The sequence below is a fragment of the Ambystoma mexicanum genome, chromosome 4p (assembly GCF_040938575.1).
Source record: "Ambystoma mexicanum isolate Mex_15411 chromosome 4p, UKY_AmexF1_1, whole genome shotgun sequence".
Lineage (NCBI taxonomy): Eukaryota > Metazoa > Chordata > Amphibia > Caudata > Ambystomatidae > Ambystoma > Ambystoma mexicanum.
Genome location: NC_090927.1, coordinates 102,983,170 through 103,000,999, shown reverse-complemented (window position 1 = coordinate 103,000,999; position 17,830 = coordinate 102,983,170). Strand labels below are relative to the sequence as shown.

General features: G+C 48.6%; 1 protein-coding gene across 6 annotated transcripts in view; it reads right to left on the bottom strand.

Moving 5' to 3' along the window:
• Positions 1 to 17,830, bottom strand: part of NRBP1 (nuclear receptor binding protein 1) — a 1,221,009-nt gene that overhangs the window by 1,149,225 nt on the left and 53,954 nt on the right. For all 6 annotated transcript variants that reach the window (XM_069605466.1, XM_069605470.1, XM_069605464.1 and 3 more), the window contains exon 2: positions 6,577 to 6,829. In XM_069605466.1, coding sequence (XP_069461567.1) covers positions 6,577 to 6,792 — 216 coding nt within the window. In that variant the 5' untranslated portion in view covers positions 6,793 to 6,829. The remainder of the gene's footprint in view (positions 1 to 6,576; positions 6,830 to 17,830) is intronic.

Genomic DNA, 17,830 nt, shown 5'->3' with positions numbered 1-17,830 from the left:
CAGGAGTAAAGGTCAATTTCCAAACTACTAACCAGCCATAAAACAAAGTCACTTGGACCCTCAATTCTTGTACACCACATAGCACACCATGATTTACTTGTCAACCAAATGACCGTCTAGTGCACATTTAGGCCTGGTTAATGTCCCATGACGGCTGTGTCTGAAACTTTCAAAATACTTTTGGTATCCAGGCAGATCCACTGAAACCAAAATCATCAGTACTGCCCGAAGAACAACTAACAGGAGAAAGGCAGTACTTGCGATTGAGTGGTCACAAAAAATCAAGTGCGTTTGTGAAAACCTTGCAAACCGAATACCACACAGTCCAAAACATGGTCAACGAGTGGAGCAGGCGTATGTAAAGAAACAGCACGACTGTGCATGCAACCCCTTGCTGTTCACTTCTAGGTTCAGTGAATTGATGCTCGTTAGCCAGTCAGTGGGAGATTTCAAAGGGTAACTTTCTAAACTAAGAATGTTACTAAAAATGGCATTCGACTCTGGCACTGAAACAATGAGCATAGTTAATTGAAACAGACCGTTTAAAAAAAACGTGACCACGGTGTACTAGTTCCTGGTTTCATTTAGATTTAGGAGCTAGATTTCATCGAGATTAAGAAGCTGGATACAAGGATCTAAAACCTATTTCCCCTGGGGGCAAGCAGAATAGAGCCACCGCAGGATTGGCGTCAATATAAAAGGAGGACATATGCTTTCACAATGAGCAAGTCAAAGTAAAGTTTCACGCTACTTGCCAGACATAAGTCACTAGTCACTTCGATTCTATACAGACCGCACACAATTTCTTACTCACCAATGGTCAATTAACACTATCCCATGGCTAGTGGACGGTTCAAATTTTTCACCCTGAAAAAGGGGGTTACAGAAATAAAAATATATGAAGGTGAGGGGACAAAAACCGAGCTTTGCACGTACAGCTGTAGTTTACATAAACTGTCTGCGTTCATGTGTACCACAGTTGAAGCATAAAAAAATGCAGAAATCTACTCAGTCGTATCCCTTCGCCCCCACCCGAATAGCACAATCCAGCTGTTGAGGTAATGCTTAATGCTCTGGCCGGCACAAGTCATTAATGAATCGTAGGCCAAAAGGGAGAGCTCGGATGTTCTCCCCAACAGGTGTTGCCAACCACTGGAAGAGATGTGAAGTTCGCGAGTAAGGAAACGGTCTCACGCTCTGGAGTGGCCGATTGTCCCCATCCTTCAGAGCCTGCCACTGCAAGGCAGAGGCATGCCTGTCCTGGTCCTTGCATGAGTCCCTACCCCTGCACATGAACACAGGCCAACGGTGCACGATCCATGCAATGACAGTAGTCCCCATGCAAGCAGGAGTCCTAGGGGTCTGTGCAAGGCTGCTTGGCCAACATCAAGAGCCCTCTAAAGTGGCCTATGTGCGTCTAAGAGCCTGAGAAAAAGCTGGATAGAGCAGTACAGACTAGCGTGTCAGAGGCACCCCATACATGCAAGCATGGGGCATTTTGTGACTTGTGATTTTTGGGTAGTGCATTAGTGTTCCAAAATAGAGTTCAGCACAAGCTGCGCAGTAAGGAGAGCCGGACAACCAGGGCAGGATACAGCCTAATCGCGTGCGTGGCAAGGAGAACTCTCCCTCCTGGGTCAGTAACCCACAGGTGTACAGGAGCTGGATAGGACAAGTCCCCTGCAGGATCAGACTGAACACAAACACAGAATGAGAGAGAGACCCGGTAGCGAGTAGCCTTCCTGGGGTGCTCCTGTGAGTAACAATCCACCTCTATTGGTCTTGACTCTCGATGGAACCAAGTCTTTGATCATGTAGAGAGAAGGTTCTGCAAAGGCTTCCTTCAACTATGGGCATCTGCAAGAAGAGAGCGACCCAAGAAAAAACCACATGGGTCATACAAGGGACATGTGCATGAAGATCCCAGGCAAAGGTTACATTGTTACATGACAAGCCGCACACAATTTCAAACCATAAGGGAATTCCATCAAATGTGGGTACAAAAAGGTGCAGCTGCAACAGGCAGACGTGAAGAAAAAGACTGAGATTTTGACAGTGCGCCGGGGAGTTTGTCTAGAACCATGGTTGGGATGCACACGCACTGGGAAAATCTATTACGATGCCGCTTTGCAACATGCTCCGGTTCTGCCCCCATTCCATGGGCAGTAACAAAAGCATGGAGGAAAGGAGGCGGGACATTACAGTGATAATACCCAGAGCCACAGTAACTCTGGAATGAGCCTTCTCCAGTAAGTGTCTGGGTATGCACAGCTGTGTGCTTGTATGGGCACATGTGCACAATAGGTCTGGCATTGAAGAAAAGCCAGTACCAATATACCAGACCTCAGACACTGACAGAACATGTGTATTTTGAGTATTCGTCTCAACTAGCAAAACAAGATACCGGCAAGGAGTCTCTCAATAACAATCAAGGTCCATTTGGACAACCAAACTCTCTGCAGCATACGTTATTCAGCTTATTTAACCACTTTAAAAAGCAGGAGTTAGTTGAAAATATGTAAATACAGTGGGGGCCAGGTGGGGACATTGTAAACCACTGGTGCCTTAAGCGTACAGGATAGGTTAGAAACCCACAGACATTCTCTGGAGACCCCCCCGACACATAGAATGCTTTTTTGGCATGACTAAATGTTTTTTGCCAGAGCCAAATTGTGCACATATCTTCATATAGGCATATGGAGAGGGTATGGTTGAATGTCTAGGTTAGATTAACACCTAGGACCACACCCTTCACACCTCACCCTACCCTACCCTACTTGTGACGGTCACCTGCCCGCCCCCCCCCCCCACTGCCCAGTTTGCTTCTCTGGTTGCATGTAGATAACTTGCTCCCAGATTGCCTACCCCACTACCCACTTTGTGAGCTCCCCTCTCTGCTTTATCTCGGCATCCCCGGCTCCGTCCTTCCCCTTGTAATTTGTAAAGAGCTCTGTTGCTTGCCAAAGTTAGGTCGGCGCTCAAATACACAACATTATTAAAGTCTGCTATTTGAGGCATCTTATACCGAGACGTGTGTAGAGCATTCAGCTGCTTTTTCAGCAGTCCTAATATTCTCAACTAGTAGGATTTGGAACTTTTACTCGTTCAGATTCAGGGACTACCATATTAAAACAAAGAATCGACCCTCGCATTGGAGAGGTGCTCTACGCTCAGTTTATGGGATAAAATAATATTTCTATTGACCATCTGATCTGAAACGGCGACTTACACTACTTCATATACTTGAGGTGCAGCCATATAAATAAAATATATATATTTTTTAAAAAAGCTGAAAATCGAATCTCATAACTATCAAAAGTGGTCATTTCATTAAGGGGGTGAACACCACATTAAACAAAACGAACTTTTATCCTAGTTGGGCTAGCTGCAGAAATGCTTGAAAGTCTAAAAAGCATGGTCACAGTCCATCCCTTTGCCAAACTGTAAATCCCTCTGACTGGCATAAAAGATTTGACATGGAGCAACCAAAGAGTCTGCATGAAGTCGAAGGATAAATATGCACTTCCCAGCTCAGGCTCTAAATTGCCTACTGCCAATAATTGAAGCCCATGAGAACGACCACCAGTCCCACAGAAAACAGACCACTTAGGTTAGGGCCTATAGTGCGTGGTGACAATATTTTCATATACCGAGTGACCCAGCTAAGATTTAGAAATGAGCAAAACGATTTTTACAGTTAAAGTACCATTCCTAATTATTTTTATATGCGAGTAATAATGAACTTCTTTGCACCTAGTTATTCCAACCGACATAAAAAAAAAAACATTATTTTCTCTTCATATCAGGCAGTAGTAATAGTTTCTTCCTGGGGCACTAAGTTTACTACATGTCCAAATATATTCAGGAAGCTGTGGGGGCAAGCACCATATGCGTTTACTGTTGCGAGTTTATCTACTCGCTATTTTTTGGGGCATTTGCCAAATTTTAGGGGGTAAAACTGGCTGATACACCCCACATCTGTACAGTTGCAAATACCCATCACTTTATATGGGGAGAAAAATGAGAATCCAAGCTGACCATTATCAGTTGGCTACATCACATTCAATACTTAGTCTTCTGTACTTCAAATAAGAAAAACAAGGATTGCTTCAACAAAGTACTCTTGATCAAATCCAACATGCAAGTAAAACACCATTAACCTAGAAGTTAATTTCAGAGAGCAAGAGCAGAATTTCACTTCCCCACTCAGTGCCCACTGAGAGCCACAGACGGCAAATAAAATGCATCTTTCACCTGTTTTAATAAATAACAGTCAACAATGACATCTCTTATCCGAAGATGGTTGCCCATGTACAAATGGAAACCTTTCCTGTCCATAAGTCTATTACAGAAATGTACCTAGAATACCTATATTGGCACAGAACCTTCTCAAAAGGCATCGGAAAACGTTCAGTTGTCAGGCTCGGAAAAGACCGAAGGAACTAGTGAAACACTAGTTTCAGTCTTAAAAAGGACATTGAAACAGGACACTTCTAATCAACCGATGTGGCATGAGACTGCATTTGTAGACACAGAAAGAGGCCCCACTGATCAACCGTAAAAATGCAAAGGCCTACAAGACCAGACTACAGTGGTAAGGAAGCAATTAATTGCACTTTAAAAGCCCAAACCTTAAATACATATTAAAAGTACTCAAAAGCGGCTATTACAGGAGAAAAAAGTTCGAACGTTTAAAACATCAACCGCCACAAACCACTTCCTGAAACTCCAAGAATTTAAACTTTCAGAAACTGGACAAAAAAATTAAAAAAAAACACAAGTAAACGAAAAATTGCTTGCAAGCTTAGCAGCATTTCACTTTTAACAGTGGATATCTTTCCATTGTTATTTTTAACCAACTGAATTAAATTAAAAAACGCTTTTGGTCAACATCAAAAGGGCTCTCGTTTGTTCACGCTGCGACTTCAACAGTCCATTTTGGAAGAAAACGGACTGGCCAACAACGCTGGGGCTGGTAGGAAGATAAAATAGGTCATGGGTAACAGTTGGGATGGAGCATCAAAACTTCTTAGAATTACAAAAGTAACTATTAGTTTTTACTTAATTGTCCATTATAGACGCAAACCTCTTTAGGGATTGCAGCCACATCTTACCCAGAAAGATACAAGTTAACTGGAATAGTGGCAATAGTACTTCGAATGACGGACAAAATTGGAGAACAAACTTCATGCTTGCCTTTTCTGAACAAAATAAAATCTACTGCAGAAATACCCGATATGAAGCCTGGCAAGTCTTAAGGTGACGTTTACAGGTTTAAAACAATTCACAGATGAAACTGCAAATATGAAATCCACGAATTAAACGAAAATAATAAAAGGGAAGCAGCACTCCTAACCCAAATATGGAAAAGCCACATGTATAATCAAGTTGTTGTAGCTTCTTTGCCTTGAATTTGCCTCCTCCTACCCCCAATTGCGACCTCGGGGTCATTTTTGACTCCAAGCTTTCCTTCTCTGCCCACATCTCTGATGTCTCTAAAAAGCCGAACTTCCTACTGCACCTCCTCAGAGGTATTCTGCCTTTCCTCTCCTTACCCGAGAAGCTCACTGTGTCTCAAGACCTAGTTCTCTCTAGGTTGGATTATTCCAACAGCCTCTTTCTAAAGCCACCTGCCTCTACTCTCCGCCCTTCACATCGTATCCTGAACAGGACTGCAAGACTTGTCCTCAGGCTCAAGCCCTGGGATCGCATCTCCCAGCCCTGAAATCTCTCTACTGGCTCCCTGTGGTTGCAAGGATTAATTTCAAGACCCTCTGCATTGCCCACAAGGCTTTGAGGCCTGGGTCCAAAATACCCTCAGCTGTCCCTCGGTAAATAAATTTCCTCCAGAGCTCTTCGCTCCTCCACCTTTCAACTCCCTTACGGTCATTCGTTTTCCAAAGAAATGAGCTGGGTGTTAGATCTTGGTCTTCGGCTGGGGCCTCCCTCTGGAACAGCCTCCCTACCACTGAAACCTGAGAACCGAAGCACCACAAGACCTTCCACTTTGCTCCTCTTACCCCACCCCCTATTATCTGTTCTGTCTCTGCATCGTGCACCTGGTTAACCTCGGTCTTTCGGCCCAGGTTCCTGCTCACCCTGACACCCACCGGCACTGCCTGCTGGCAATCCCTTGCACTGGGGTCTGTATCTGTAACCCTACAGCCCCCCCCCCTTTACCTGCACTTATCAGACACACCCTGTCTGTTACCTTAAACCTAGCACTTGCCACTTTCTGGCTGCACTACCACTGTTTGTTTTAATTATTTATTTTAATTTCTTTGTTCAACACTTCCCACTTTCTCCACACCTCCCATGCACTTTCACGTTCTCAATGTCACTGGGCCTAGTACGATTGTTGTTTTGTTCTCCCCCGTTCCCCTCCCTTGCCTCATCGCGCTCTGAAACATGTGTACAAGCGCGATACAAATAAAATATCAATCCCACAAACAGAAAATGACCAGAATGCATCAAAGTGGTTTTATATCCCGCAAGAAAAGAACAGGCGCCTGAAAGACATTCCTAACAGCATTTGTAAGAAAAGTCACAAGAAAATAAAATTAAATGGTTACTGACCTCCTCACGTCTCTTCTGCCAACGTCCGCATGGAGACTCCTCCAGGATTTCCGATTCATCCTCACTTTCCTCTTCCTCTTCCTCAGGTTGAGGAGCTGGTGCAGAGGTGGCAGTCACCGGGGGAGACATGGAAGCCACAGTTGGCATTGCTGACAAAGACTCTAACTTTGGGTCAGAGCCAGTGCTGGGGGCAGTCCTGACTTCTCCTTCTGACATTTTATTCCACCAAACAATGGATGGAGAGTTGCAGCACCTTTAGAAGTACAATACAAAACAAACTATAATTAACGTTCAGTAAAACACCCCGAAAGCAATTCACCACATTCTCACCTAAAATATACTAGGTTACCTCAAGAATCCAACCATTAAGATGCACCCTCCCACAAAAGAGTTTCTGTAGGTATTTTGTACAGCACTGAACATGCAGGAGTAAACCTGCTTTATATCGCCATGATAAGTGCAGGCAGCAGAAAAGAATGTGTGTGGAGAAGGAGAGAGGTAGTCGGGTAAAGTCCAGCAAGGAGAGATGTAGGACAAAGTGTAGGGCCATATTGAAGGCATGAAAGGGCTGTGAACACCGAGTGAATGCATGTAGTGAGAGGAAGGAGGTAGAGAGGGACTGACTGGCGCAAAACATGTAACCCATCCCACGGGCAGCATTTCTGCGAGAGCAGTTGAGGTGAGGAGGCTGCCCATGGTGCTGAGCGACGGCCCTAAAATGCCAACCGGAGCTTCCTTCCATGTGAGGATGCTCGGCTGAAACCCTGAGGCTGCCATTCAAAGACTGGAAGGAAATGACAAGTTCTGTGGGGTGGGTATGAACAAATCAAGGAAATCATTCCATAAAAGAAAGCACTGGCTAGCTTCAGTTCAGGAATACACAAAGGGACGGCAATTTGACCTAGAGGGCAGAAAGACAGGACATTGAGAGTATGGCGGGTTTTACAGCACTAGACAGGGCAGAGAAATCCCCTGCTGAGCAGGGAGGGGTCATGGAGAGAGGGGAAACTGGGTCAAGGGCTATTGCCTCCTGCATCAGGAAACCAAAGCAAGTCCATTTCCAGGCCCCGTACACATGCACGCAGCCCAACATCCACCTTGGAGCAGTCAAAGAGGCACAACGTGCTGAGAAAACTGCATCTTTTGCTTCACCAAAGCATTAAAATCATTTAAATGGGGTGAAGCCCATTTCACCAGCTGTCAAATATAAGGCAAAACCTGGGAGTGTGACGAATCTAGCAACATCTCTGATTCTCTGGAGGGAAGCTTCTCATACGTGGCCAGAGAAAAGCAGAAGCTACCCGACTGACCCTGGGGGTGGCTTCTGTGGGAGGACCACATAGAGGACAAACGCCAGAGGTAGTAAAATACTAAATCAAAATCAACCTTCAGATGTAATTCTTAATGACACCCATGTGCCTTTGCAACATGCCTGTATAGATAATTGTGACGCAGATAAAGAAATCACAAGTTTATGACGAACATTAAACCCCTAACCCCTTTTTAAGTACCAAGACGAGTAAGGATGGAACAATGAGGATGACCAGAAGCGGTAAGCAAGCACAGCTTTCTAGTCTTTGGAAAGTATTAACGAATGCCGGGAAGTGTAAAACTTTAAAAAAAAAAAAAACAGCTGAACAGAGTCAGAATGAGAGGCAGAGACTGCATCAAAATGCAGCTTGTGCACAAGCTGGTTGGAAACCTGGAGGCAAGCATACTGGAAAACAGCACAGAGGCTGGCAGGAATGGTGTGCAGAGAGACCAGACCAAAAGAACATAACTGCTTTAGCGCTAAATGCAGTTGGAGCCGCCAGAAGCGAGGACGATAAAGCGGGAGCCAAATGGTTAACGGGACGCGCCCCCCAAGGCAGCAAACTGAAGGAGCAGATGGCGGAAGGACACAAGAAACGCCAGAGCTGCCCGGTAAGCCCCAAGAGTGAGTGGGTTAACGGAGCACTTGAGAGCAAGTGTTGCATATCATTAACAGCTCCAGTGAGCCCAATTAAAGTAATTGGAGGAACGGATACAAATACGACCAGTTTTAAAGAAGGGTTGGTGACCCATATCTTGGAAAGATAAGACTGATACACATAGTGTTAAGGTTTGGTGACCAAATAGTTGGAAAAGGACATTGACAAATACGGCCAGCATGAACAATGTGTCAGGGGGAAGCGCTTGAAAGCCCAAGCAACCTGGCGACCGAGTGAGCTCCGTCCATGATCCTCAAATCCAGTCATCTTTCCTGAAGCCCCGACAAGAGTATTAGCTGCAAACCTCTACGCAATATTCATAGAACATCCGTGGTGACTTTCAGCCAGATTGGTGGCAAGATTCAGGGAAAAAGCAGAGGTGATGGCGAGCAGGTAAGACATGTGGCCTAGCAGTGTGCCACAGGCGGCAAAAGTGGGTGGAGCAGTCAGGCTCAGTGATCAGGGCGCTGGAGAGCACAGACCTCAAGGGGCCATGGCGGTGAACCCGGCAGTGGTGGCAAGCGGAGGAGGCTGAGAGGCCGGGCAGCAGCGGAGACGGCGGGATGACTAATACGCATTCAGAGCCTGGCAGAGAGGAGAGTGGACCTGCTCTGAAGCAAGTGATATGGGTGGCAGCAGACGGAGAGCGCAGCAAGGCTGTGGGACTGGGCACCCCAGCGAGGCAGATATAAGGGGAGATTGGATAAATCACTTTCAACCACTGCAGACCTCTCAGGTGGCCTTCCTAAGCTCCGGGATGGGAAGGAGAACAGGAACGCTTACCCGCCTTGAGGTGATGAGCTAGCAGTGCGCATGATGCAGCCCCGGGGTGCAGTAACCCGCTACAGGAGCAGGAGCCTGTGCAAGGAAGTGAACAAAGAAGCTGGGCACCGTGAGACAGAGGAGCAGGCACCCTGCGAGGTTTAGAGGAGATGGGGCCTTGCAGGTGGGTTAAGAAGCACCTACCCAGAGCCTGGTGACCTGGTCTAAGTGGAAGAGGGACCCTGTGTCAGAGGGGGTCCCATCCTGGAGAAGGCCCCAGAGTAGCCCATATAGAGGATACCCTGGGGAGCCTCACTACACCTCACAAGGGCAGAGCAGCAGAGACATTACGAGGGGGTGACAGGGTGGCCCTGAAGGAGTGTCGAGGAACCAAGATGGTGAAAGGTAATAAATAAACCGTGCACCCTGGCCGTTAAAGAGCAGCAGGCAGGGAAAAAGCAGCAGCCTCACCTCGACTGATAATTGCAAAACTCAACTATAGGGACCAGGACACAATCCTTTGCCTGTCAAGGGAGAAGGGGACCTTACCTTCGATGGAGACCGCATACCGATTTTCCTGGACTTATCGGCTTCAATGCAAGGAGGACCCTTGTGGGAGTGAAGCGTAGGCTTCGAGACCAAGACCTCAGCTATGTGATGATGTTCCCAGCCAATCTCAGGATCCAGTATGTTGGGAAGGAACACTTTGTAAACCCCAGAGGAGGCCAGTATGTTTTTTTTTGGACTCCCGAAGAGAGGACCGGGAGGGGACCAGTCACCTTTTGGCGCTGATCCACATCTGGTTGGGCCTTCCCGAAATCAAACCTTAAATTCAGGAGTATGGAGGAGCTGGCTGAGGACTACATGGGAGAACGGGGCGACTGAGCATTGACATTGCTCTGAGAGGAGGGCATTATATGATAAACCGGGGCATGGGCCGTTCCTTTTAGACCCCGGAGAAAGACAAACCAGTCAGGGTATGGGGTATGGGATAGGAAATACTGCTTAATGTGGTAGGTGCTGGCTGGGCAGATGGACAATCCCGAAATACACCTGGCACGAAGGTACAGATTGGAGAGGGATGCCCCGTTGAGACAATTTGCAGCGTGGCTCCATACTAGAAGCAGTTGTTTTTGAGGATCATGGCTGGGTGGAGGCGCGTGGCCCCTTGTCTGTTCAACCAAGTTCAGCTGGAGGTGGGTAGAGGGTGTTCCAGACAAGTTGGGGTGGAAGGAGGCTCCCGTCGCTCAGGCTGGGTCCAGTCAGGGAGTGTACAAGTTGGGGCGGTTGTGCGGCGGGAAAGGGGTGGAGGGAGGGGAATAACGGGAGGGGGGAGTTTGTGGTTATGGTTGTTTCTTGGAGTGTTGTTTGCTATTTGGTCATCGGTGAGGTTGCATGGAGGAGCTTGGATGACCTGGTGGGTTAAATGGTACTGTGCCAGTATTTCTGGGGAACGGGTCATTGGTGAATGGAGTCTCCAATGATGTTTTAGAAATTGCCAAAGACCAGGAAGGAAGAGTGTTGCTCCAAACTGGGTACTTGGATGGGTTAAAGGTCTTGCTGCTGAAGACATATGCTCCAAACACTGAAGTCCTGGATTTTCTTGAGTGGGTTACGTCTCATCTGTCCCAAATACCAGATTCCCTCGTGCTCTTGGAGCAGTGGGGGTTTAACAGGGGAGAGACTTCAACACCACTTGAATGACGGCTTGGACAGGTCCACTGGGGTGGGAGGGGGGGCATGCACCGGCAGTCCAGAGCTAGCCGGAGGGTGCTGGTTATATATGCCCTAGTGGATGTGTGGCGGGTGCAGGACGCCAACGTCAGCTAATATACATTCCACTCATGGATACATCATACAAAGTCCAGGATTTTCCTAATCTTAGTTTCCAGGCAGTCGAGAGTGCATCCGAGATCCTGCCAAGAACACTCTCGGATCACTCACTGGTGACACAGGAGTGTCTCATCCCCAGGGTTGTGCTGGTGAAGGAGGGGGGGCCAGGGGGGGGGGGCGCAAACTGGCAGTTCAAGTTGGAGGCGCTCAGGGATACTGTGTTCTAAGGGGAGTTGCTAGAGGACATGCAGAGCCGAAGTAGAAGCCATTAGGCTAGACTGAAAGCTTTAGAGTACCAGCATAAATAATCGGTGAGAGGGCTATATTAGCAGACATCAAGAAAGAGTTACACATTCCAGGAGAATGCAGCGAGGGAGTTTTGCCATCTGCACCGCTCTGCGCAGGTTAGACAGTAAGGGGGGGGGGCAGAAGACTGGTGCCTTCCTGGCACAGCTCCTCGGAGCAGAGTCAACCTGCTTAAGTGGATCTGTCTTTGAGACAGGCGAAATTGGGGAGTCACGCCGTGAATACTACAGCCTGCTATACACATCAAAGGGAGGGCACTACAAGGACGTTAAAAAGCAATACCATGGGGATGTGGCACTGTATTAGCTGTCGCCAAAACAGAGGGAATACCTGAAAAGGGAGGTGACTGTGGGGAAAATTCAAGGGGGTGATTAAAAGAATTGCTTGGGACCAAATCCCCAGTCCCAGATAGCCTTATTGGTGGATTTTACAAATCATATAGCCACGTAATGGCCCCATATCTGCTCCAGGTATATCAGGAGGTGGTGCAGCGAGGCGCCCGCCCACCGACACTTAGGAAAGCCACTAACGCTTTTTACACAAGGAGCAGAAGCCGGCGGACCACTGTGGCTCATATATACCTATATCTCTTATTAATCTAGAGAATACAATCCTGGCCAAGTTACTGACGAATAGGCTCCGTCCCTTCATGAAGGAACATGTTTTAGCTGATCAATCTGGGTTCATATCAGGGAGGAACACCACCTACAGGCTGCAGCAGTGGTTTTTTAGCCTTCTTGAAGGGGTGGACCCGGACACTCCAGCGATTGCAGTCCTCTTCAATGTCGAGAAGGCGTTCGACTCGATCGAATGGCCATTTATGTTTGCACCTCTTCGATAAATGTGTCGTCAGTTTCTGGATTTATGCAGTCTTGTTGTATGCCCTCCCCACAGCGCGGGAAGCCATTAATGCCGAGTAGTCAGCGCCCCCACAAGTGGCGAGAGTGAAGCGGCAAGGCTACCCTCACTGCCATCATTAACGCTTGCTATTGAACGTTAGATGCAGCACTTCGAGAACAGCATTAGCAAACAGGTATTCAATTGGACTCCCTTAAGGCCATCCTATCATATGCAGATGATATAGCACTATTTCTGAAGGACCCAAGGGACAACCCGGTGAGAGATTACAGTTTTAAGAAATGTCCAGATCAGAAATCAGCAATACTTCCCCCTTATGGATGGGGTGGTACCATTGATTATACTGGGTTCAGATGGGAACTCAATAACGCTAGATACCTGGGGGTGGAGATATCACAGTATCCAGAGGTGCTCTTCAGGGAAAACTACAGCAGGGCTGTGGTTAGACTGCAGGAGCAGTTGGGTAAATGATGGGGGTGCATGGCATTTATCAAGATGGTGGTGTTGCCCAAATTCCTCTACCTATTCCAGAATCTCCACATAGTTCTCCACAAATGCTTGTTTAAGAGGCTACAAGGGATGATTGTTTTTTGGGGGCGGGGGAAGGTCTTGGGAGGTGCTCACAATATATCTTCTTGGAGAGGGCCTAGCGTGTCCAGTTTTTTTCGACATTATTATTGGGTGGCATAGGCCCACTTCCTATCGTGGTGGTAGGAAACGAGACCCAGTAGGCCCCATGTCCAGACTGAGCGAACGAGTGAGGCTACGCACCTACTGAGGGCCAAGATTTTGGCATGGGCAGGCTGGAGGAAAGGCAGTACACGAGTGGTGGCTAGCATGTGTGTGGCAAGGCAGAAGATGGCAGATACAATTGGGGTGGTCATGTACTCGCTGCTCCTCCAGTGTGGCATATGCAGGGCTTGGGGAAAATTGCCAGTGAGCAAGTGTAGCCTGATGGAAAAATTGGCAATAATGAAGCTAGGGGGATTTGTATATAGACAATACTTTAAGCCTAGAGGACTATAAACAGAAATGGGGTGGGGGGCACTAGATATATTCCTATATTCTAGAATCAGGCATGAATTCAAGCCCTTTTTCCCCTTAGTTCCCACAGCAGCCACCCACCTTCCCCCTGCTGCACAAGGTGATGGAGTCACAGGGGAAGGAGAGTTTGATCTCCCAGATTTATGAGAAGTTAAGGGCTGCCATGCGACAGACAAGAGATCACACGAAGCAGAGGTGGGAGAGGGCACTGGGGATAGAGATTGGAGGGGAGGCATGGAACTAAGTCAAGAGGGTAGGGGGTCTCAGGCCGCACCAGTCTTTGGGGGTGGCACATGAACATGGATGATCAGGGGTCCCTTCCTCTTTTGATCCCTCATAATTGGGAATTGGGGCACTGAGATGGGTGGAGCCCGTGCACGTTAGAGGTGGCCTCGCAGACGGCTATAGGGACAATGGACAAGTTTATTTTGAGAAACCGAAAGCAGATGCAGACATGCATTTGTCACTGTTGCAGTAATGACAGTTTTGTGATGTTGGTATGTGTTGCTATAAAACAAAGTTTAAAAAAAAAAGTTGAGACCACCAGGGGCCGCAGACGAGATAGCAGCCTAAACCATAGTCTCCCTCTCCGGGCATGAAACAGGCTCAACATTATGCAAGGAAAACTGTACTGTTGCAAGATTAAGCTACTACGGAGCATTGGGAACCTGCCGCTCCCGAGGACCATGTTTTCGCCCACAACCGCAGAGCGAGGTCAATAGAATTCTTATTACAACAGTGCTCTCCGGCCGGTCCACCGGGACGAAGAAAAAGGGGCCGTGTGTGGAGCCCAGAGCAAGTGAGGTCGGCAGGCTTCACGGAAATCAGATTACCAGCAAAGGCCCCGCAGGACCAGCGACCGGAGCAGCCCCACACCATATCCTGTGGGAGAAATGCAGCGGAAAGTACCAGCCGAGACCCGCCACTGTCAGCTACCAACAAGAGGCGAGTGCCGTAGCCAGCATCCTAAGGCAGAGGTAAGCGGGCGGGGAGTATTACGCAGTTCCCAAGCCCTCCGGGGAGCAGAGCGTGTAACCAACCAGGCCCCGGACGCTTTGAGGCCCCGGGGGAGGGGGCGCCTCCACCTACCCGGCAACTAATCGCGGGAGACCAGCATTCTAGCAGGGACTCAGCGGCATCGCCGCAGCCGTAGCTCGGCTCCATTAATCCCCCCCCGGGGCACCAACGTGGAGGGAGACACCTCAGGGAGTCATCTTTCCAAAGAACAACGCAGCAGGTCAGAGCCCTCACAAGTGCACGCAATTGTGCAAAATAAAGACAGTTTGGGTGGGAAATAAAGCACAGGAGGCAAATAGTAAGTGGGGCCATTCAATCCAGAACGTCAAAGTCAGGAGCCCAACAACCAAGCGGGCCCCTCTAAAAGCGCAGCACAACCCACACCATCAGCACCAACCAAGGGAGTAATAGCCTAAGAACAGAGGGAAATACACAAACAGACTCCAACTGCTCCTTCTCCCTTTCAGTGTCTGAAGCAGTCAGAGCACCCCAAGGAGTCAATACATCCTGAAAAGGGCCCCCTAACACGCCACATCCTAGCTGCTACCTGAGCCCCCGGCTGGGGGCTGTTTGGGTTCAGTCCTGGCGCCTTAAGCGCCAGGCTCATCATAGAAATCAGTCCTGGCGCCAGGCTCACAGACTTTACTTACCTGATGCAGACCATGCTGCAAGTGAGTCCAAGCCAACGTGAGGCCTGGATGGGACTATTTTATTACAGGGACTATTTCTTTTACTCGGGCGTGGTTCTGGGCAACTTCTTACATGGAACTACTTTGGAGGCTATTTAAACCACGCCCCAACAGCAGCACACGCTTTGCGTTATTCTGCATCCAGCACCGTAACGCTCACCGTGCCTGCAGTCAGCATCCAGTCTTCTTCCACGTCCGCCTCGAATCTGGAGCTCCTAAAACAAAGGAAAGAAAAGGACAAGGTTAGAAAACAAACTATTTTCAAATTCCTCACCTGATTCCGGATCCATCTCGCCTCCGGACCTGGAAAGAACATCATTTCAGTACGCGTTGCATTTCCAGCTGCAGCAACGCCCCATACTCACCAGTCCTCGCAGCATCTTTCGATTCGGCACTGCCTCGACCATTTCTTCGCCGAACTCCAGCACCTGGGGGACAAAAGAAAACTAGGTGAGCCGGGAAAACCAACAAATATAACTCATCACCATAGACTTACCCGATATACCACCAGAGGCATTATTCTATAACTCTCCACATCTTCATGTGCCGCACTTGCAGAGAGGGAAAACACGTTAAACACGTGCAACATTTACCGGACAGCGTCGGGTAATACAGACTCTTACCTGAGCGCCATCAGCTACCACAAGAGCATCTTCTCACAAACTCAGCTGGAAGACGAGGCAGGAAGGGCGGGTGGGGAAAACAAGAGTGAACATCGGACATATTGAACTCTATGAACTTGATACTTACTGGTCCTCGCCAGGAACCTCAGTCAATACTCTCCGGAACTCTCCCATGCCTTCAAACCAGTGAAGTAACTGGCATCAACGTGCCCCTGCAATCCATGCAGGATGGAGAGCTCATCTTTCAAGAGTATAAGGTGAGATTGATGAGAGGGCACTTCGGGGTGATTAGTGGGGAGGACTGTGGGGGTGGCTAAATACATCTCTCCACTTGCAGGAGAATACTTCTACGGATCAAGCAGAAAAGATTAAGAGGGCCAGTCCAGTCAGTCATCTCTGCACTACGCATCACGTTGGTGGGGTCCGCAGCTGTCCGGGTCCGACCGACGCCCCTGTGGGAGCCAGGTGAGCATAACAGGCAGGGAGGGAGGGCCTGTGCAAGCCTAACCATATTGGCACTCTGGGTGCCCTTCCCAGAGAGCGAACACACTCAGATGAGACCCACTGGGGGCCTCCCCAGGGTCAGTGAGTTGAAAAGAGGGTGAAGACTCCAAGTGTCACCTCCACACCAAAAGGGATCAAGTGGGAGGCTGCACCAGGAAATAAGACCCTTGTCCCAACGGAAATACACCTGTGAAAGGCAGACGTGTCCTCAACATTCTTCTCGAAGGGAAGGTCCGTTAGCCATACACTTAGCCGCCACCCCTCCCCCCCCCCCCCCCCCGAGCCAAGCACCCTTGACTCTCGTTGCAGTGACAACGGACTCCCAGCCCAATAGGAGAGGAAGCCTGGATCCGCGAATGCTCAAAACACTGCGCAAGTTCTCACGGACATGGGTCGCCATGGATGCGGATGAAGTCCAGAGCTCTTATGACATAACCAAGAAATGATCTTGACAGCGCCACGAAATCCGATATTAGGCTCCTACTCGGCGAAATCAGATCAATCAAATCCAGTATCACAGACACTTGTCTCCGATCCGCAAACTAAGATGGCCAAAGGTGAAGACGGCCTCGAAGCAGTTGAAAATAATCAACAGTTGAGCAATATCACAATGATGCAATAGGAGGCCCGGCTCACGGACTTGGAACAAAAAGAGCGAGACATGGAGGCGAAGCTTGACGACTTAGAAAACTGAGCGGCGATCCAACATTCGTATCAGCGGCTTGGAGGAAGAGCCAGGGGAAACTGCGATGGTCTTGAAAGTCAGGTCAAAGACCTTATTCAATCCCTCTACGACAAAACCGACCTCCCCGAACTGGAATTCCACAGGGTGCATAGAGCGGGCGGTCCACCAAAGGGGCCCCGGTCAGTTCTAATAAAATGCCACTACTACACACAGAGGCAGGACGTCCTAGAAAAAGACAAGAGAAAAGGACACTATAGGATTCAGGGGGTCAAGAGTGAAATTGTACCAGGACTTGTCCGTGATGACCCTTGCTAAAAGGATGGGATGTCGCCCCTTAACCTGGCTGCAGGAGAAGGGTATCCGGTACCGTTGGGGTCATCCCTTTTCCCTGTCATTCAAACACAGCGGCGACAAGTTTAGAATCCTCGGTGGAAACAGCAGAGCAAGCCCTTAGACACCTCCAAGGCCATGCTGCGGGCTCAGGCTCAGATTCATGCAGGGAACCCTCAGGACCAAATTGCCACCAGGAACCAAAGGCCCCAAGACAAGAGCGCCGTTGAAATGGAAGTATAAGCGCTTAAACACTCCATGAGACAACGAGTTTCAAAAGTTCTTGCTCCGAAACAACCTAGCGGTACACGCTCGAGCTCAAAATTTTTGTTCCAAATTTTTGTTCCAGATGGGCACACAGCAATGAGAGCAAGTTAAGATAAGTTTGATACCACACCGAGTTATAAGCAGTAACCACCCACTGCATCTAATATAGGTAACTCCTCCTTTGCATAAGCACTAACAGATTTTATTAACACCCGGAGAGGGGCTCCACTAGTGTGCCCTTCTAGGTTCAGGGCGTTTTTTCTTTTCACCGGACGGAGATCACACCCAAATGCATCTTAGGGAAGTAGGGCACAGGGGGTGAGGGGAGGTGGGGGGTCACAAGGGACACTCAGACTCACAATCCGA